This window comes from Ochlerotatus camptorhynchus, unplaced genomic scaffold, assembly GCF_037179485.1.
Source record: "Ochlerotatus camptorhynchus isolate MF236.1 unplaced genomic scaffold, CSIRO-AGI_Acam_v1.1 ptg000434l, whole genome shotgun sequence".
Lineage (NCBI taxonomy): Eukaryota > Metazoa > Arthropoda > Insecta > Diptera > Culicidae > Ochlerotatus > Ochlerotatus camptorhynchus.
In genome coordinates this window covers 7,694,761-7,699,038 of record NW_027040920.1, presented here as the reverse complement: position 1 = coordinate 7,699,038, position 4,278 = coordinate 7,694,761, and the positions used below count along the sequence as shown (strand labels likewise).

At 43.2% G+C, this 4,278-nt stretch overlaps 2 protein-coding genes across 3 annotated transcripts; one reads left to right on the top strand and one right to left on the bottom strand.

Moving 5' to 3' along the window:
- Positions 1 to 1,208: 1,208 nt before the first annotated feature.
- On the top strand, positions 1,209 to 2,695 carry LOC135711575 (uncharacterized). 2 transcript variants are annotated; one of them, XM_065234449.1, is made up of 3 exons: positions 1,209 to 1,587; positions 1,644 to 2,107; positions 2,621 to 2,695. In XM_065234449.1, the coding sequence occupies exons 1-2, from the start codon at positions 1,242 to 1,244 to the stop codon at positions 2,081 to 2,083; spliced, it is 786 nt and encodes a 261-aa protein (XP_065090521.1). In that variant the 5' UTR covers positions 1,209 to 1,241; the 3' UTR covers positions 2,084 to 2,107; positions 2,621 to 2,695. The 2 variants fall into 2 exon arrangements, with proteins under 2 accessions (XP_065090521.1, XP_065090520.1); XM_065234448.1 differs by lacking the exon at positions 2,621 to 2,695 and having other exon boundaries at positions 1,644 to 2,603.
- Positions 2,696 to 2,783: 88 nt separating this feature from the next.
- LOC135711576 (uncharacterized) lies at positions 2,784 to 3,948 on the bottom strand. The gene is made up of 2 exons (XM_065234450.1): positions 3,590 to 3,948; positions 2,784 to 3,528 (listed from the first exon to the last, which is right to left on the bottom strand). Exons 1-2 carry the CDS (start codon positions 3,927 to 3,929, stop codon positions 3,089 to 3,091), a joined length of 780 nt encoding a protein of 259 aa, XP_065090522.1. The 5' UTR covers positions 3,930 to 3,948; the 3' UTR covers positions 2,784 to 3,088.
- Between the last annotated feature and the right edge of the window lie 330 nt (positions 3,949 to 4,278).

The following is a 4,278-nucleotide window of genomic DNA, read 5'->3' as shown; positions in this document are numbered from 1 at the left end:
AAAAACCAGCATAGTTTTTATGACTCAGCTGAGTTTTCAATTGCAGTAAAACATACTTTGGCGAAACATGGTTGTAAACAAATTTTGATAGAGTCATGGGGGCTCGAGCACTCCTGGCTCAGAGCTTTTGGCGGGAATCAACTCAGAAAGAACAAAACAATTTTAAACTTGAACAAATTTTCAAGCAGTTTTCCATTGGCTTGCAAAATGGAATCGATTTACTCCGCAGTACTCAGCTCATACCCCACTCACTTGGCCAGGGCAGTGCGCAGTACACTCCAAGCTCCCTTTCTTTAAAATTCACCCCAAATATGATATGTTACGCCTTTGAGAATATTAAATCCTATTTAGGATTATATCTGAAAATCCAAATCTGGCCAACGCCCATCTCTAATCCATTTAGATAAATAAGAACATATATTATAGCTGATGGAATAATTCAGCATTATTCTTAAAATTAAGAACAAAATCAAAATGATATTTCTATAAGTTGATAATTCTATAACTAGATGGTTCCTTCAATATCGAGTTGTGGAGAGTTGACTGTACTTCTATTAGTTTTACATTCTTTGTACCGTTTTATAATAATAACTTTAGTTTTAGATTTCTTGTCCAATTTCCTTATGACAAACATATTTTAATACTATCTGTAGCTTCATTTGTTCCGGAGATATTAATAAAAGAAAGTATCGCTAACTTGAAATTCAAACGTTGTCTTGGACCGTGGCATGCTCCCATCAGCACAAGCTTTTGGATTTTTAAAATCTGGTCCAATTTCACTTTTGTAATTTTTATCGGTCTCTTGGCGTGGAATTGACCATATACATGCCTTAATTAAGATGAAAGTTAATGCTTTTCCATTGATACTGACACCCGTTCGAACCACACCCAAATTCAGCCAATACAACAATGGGTAGTAATGATGCGTTCACCACAAACTAGTTCGAACAGGTCTAAGCAGGCAATGTAAATACGTGATCAGCTTATCAGAAATAAGAGTAAACGGAAGCCCAAATCCCTTTGAATTATTCTGCACCTCATGAACTATTGCGCAGTTTTTTCTTCAAACGATGAATGGAACTACTACCCATATTCTCCTGTTATCTTAATAACCGGGATTAGTTTCTCAAACAAAATGCCATCAATTTCCAAGAAATACTTCATCCTACTCGTAACTACTCTATAAAACCGGGAACCCAATCCAAACGAGCTGCATCGTACTTTATCGCAGCAGCTTCGCAATGCACCAGCTTCTGTTTGTAGCGACCTTTCTGTGCCTGCTCGTCAGCTCACAAGCTCAACTGGACGTTCCCGGTGTACTGGTAAGCCGTGCATCGCTTCTACGAACGTTCACAGCGGAAAGCTGCTCCGACGGAACGGGGAAAATTTCCATCTGCAGCAACTGTACATCGCTTTCCTTTTGCTTCGGAGGCAACCCAATTGCGGAGGCAACTTGCGCCGGTTCCAACCCATACTGCAATCCCGGAGATGTGGCTGCCAGCTGTTTGACCACCCCGGCAAACGGTTGCGGGGCACCTGCCGGCACAGTGAGTGCGATCGTGTGCACGGCTCTTGGCGTTCTACCAGGTATGCTCCGACTGTCTTGACAGATCTACTAAATTTTAAGATTCCTAACATTTCAGATCCCAACAACTGCAAAATCTATCACGTATGTCGCAATATGCAGCAGAACTCCGACGTCTATCAGTGTCCTCCGGGATATCACTTCAATCTCACCTCGCAATGGTGTCGATCGGATCAGGCCGAGCAGTGTGTTCAAGTTACCTGCGGTACAACCAGCGGATTCGTGTACTATGGAACCTCCCGGCAGTATTTTGTGTACTGTTCGTTAGTCAATGGAGTACCTTCGCCGGCCAGTATCTTCAAGTGCCCAAACAGGGCTACGTTCAATTTGACCAGCATCAGCTGCGTGTACCAATGTCCAGGTCAGGGCAATTTTGAGAATTCAAACGATCCGTCCAGTTTCTACCAGTGCTACATCGTCAACGGACAGTATGTGGTGACCCTACAGAGATGCCCAACGGGGACGACATTCAAGGAAGCGTTGCAATATTGTGCTTAGGAGGCGAGTGGAGGAATCGAGCAGGTCGGTTTGATTAACAGTATCAATTTGCTCTGATTAAAATATATGGAAAATATATGATTTGATCAGTGCTGAGATTTGTCATTAACATCGAAAGGATTTTACGTGATAATGCAAACCAATTTTCTCTCGCCGCCTCAGCAATCAGCCATACACATTTTTGAAGATTTGTAAGGAGCAGTGTTCGGAAATCATTCGCAAATCTCATTCATTCAGCCTCTCTTAGAAAATTATTTCGCCTGCGAATCTGGCATACTAATCTATCGCTTGAGATTCTCAGGAATTTTCACGCACTCACACTCACAAGGCCAAAAAATCATTCCAAGCGGCGCCGGTGGTGTAGTGATAAGCGTGATTACCTCTCACCCCAGCAGGCCTGGGTTCAATCCCAGTCGGTGCCACCGGATGTTCTGAGGCATAACATCTCTGATCACGCCTTCCTTCGGAAGGGAAATAAAGCCATTGGTCCCCGGTCCATGAGTTGATGCGTCGATAGGTAGGGTCCAGATGTGGGAGCAGTGGTACTAAGTACGGTAAACAAGATAGACGGAAAACAAATCAAGGAAAAAAAATTAAATATTCAATCCGTAGTTGCATTAAGTGCAAATGAATAAATTAACCTAAATAAATGAATAAATAATCTGATGGAACCGCCTTCTTTTATTTAGACTAGTACCCAATACTTATTGGACAAAACTAATCCTTTAGTGAAATTACCTTATTGGCGAAATATCCTTCGGCTGAATGACCGTCGGTGAAATGTTTCAGCCTTATTATTTACCTATCCTTGTGCTTAGTTTATTGATTTTATTACATGTAAAGTCTTTATTTTAATTAAATATGACTATTATCGCCGATTTGAAGAAATCAGCTACATAATTCTGTACACCGTGCAGCTACATTTATTTTCGAGATTATCACAATACTTGCCTTCAGCATTCTTCACAACCAAAATCGCTTCCCCACAAACCCCGCCCTTCCAACCTAAGTACAATACTGCAAGGTCTGATTGAAGGTCGTCGTTCCTAGGGGACACTGCCTCAGCGCTGGCACGTAACGTCCGTTCGCGATGTAGCACTGGTAGTACGTCGACGGGTCGTTGGTGTTGACAAAGTTTCCCACTCCAGCACAGACATAGACGCACGAATTGGTCACCGTGCTGAATGAAGCCCGATTGGAACACTTGAACATGTATGGCGTTGTAACCCCATTCTGCACTAAACAGTAAGCGTAGTACTGCCGGGATGTTCCGTAGTACACAAATCCACCGGTGGCTCCACAACTAACCGTAACGCATGGTGAAAGACTCTGAGTACGACACTGCAGGACCGAGAGATTGAACCGCGTTCCCGATGGGCATTTATAGACGTCCGAAAACCCTTGTACCGTGCGGCACACGTGGTAGATGTTGCAGTTGGATGGATCTGTTGTAAGAGATTTTCTGATTATTTTCCTTTGTCAATTGAAAATGTCCGTTGGTATCACCTGGCAAAAGTCCCTGCGATGAACAAACGATTGCAGCCGTTTCGTCTGATGGGGGAGCACAGCCTTCGGCGGGAACGGTGCTACAACTAGCTTCGACATCTCCAGGGACGCAATAGGCGTTGGATCCGGAACATTTGACATCCACGGCAATGTTGGGGGCGATGCAGATCGATAAGGCCGTACAGTTTGAACAAACGGACGTTTGTCCGCCACCGCAGGTACCTGGTACGAATGCTCTGGCGAAGGAAACTTGTTCTAGCTTGTTTCCAAGAACCGCATCTTGGCTTTGTGAGGTCGTGGCAGAAAGAAGCAGCACGAGAATCAGAAAACTGTGGTTCATCTTGGGCAGGCGAGATGAATCTAACCGAGTGGCGGAGCGTTGTTGTTTTGCAGTCTTATGATGCAGCTCGCTTTTAAAGGTATAAATTTTGCTGGATGTGCTATGGATTACCCATCAAATCCGAATGTCATTATAAATTGTAGAAAATGGGTCAGTTGATAAACGATGGCTGATAATGAATTCAACAAAGGCTTGAATATGTTGATAATGAGTTATAAAGTTTAGTGAATCTACATAAACATGCACAGTGGGCTCAATGGTGCACTTTTAAAAATCCGGCCATGTTACCCAATCGGCTTAATAACTTTCAGCTTATGACCCATTGAACATTTTGGCCTTTGACCAAAAG

What these genes read in the sequence shown, in the direction of transcription:
- LOC135711575 (XM_065234449.1), top strand. Translation starts at nt 1,242, where the DNA reads ATGCACCAGCTTCTGTTTGTAGCGACCTTTCTGTGCCTGCTCGTCAGC. An exon ending in GGCTCTTGGCGTTCTACCAG is followed by an intron (nt 1,588 to 1,643) that starts GTATGCTCCGAC and finishes CTAACATTTCAG; the next exon opens with ATCCCAACAACTGCAAAATC.
- LOC135711576 (XM_065234450.1), bottom strand. Translation starts at nt 3,929, where the DNA reads ATGAACCACAGTTTTCTGATTCTCGTGCTGCTTCTTTCTGCCACGACC. An exon ending in ATCGCAGGGACTTTTGCCAG is followed by an intron (nt 3,529 to 3,589) that starts GTGATACCAACG and finishes CTCTTACAACAG; the next exon opens with ATCCATCCAACTGCAACATC.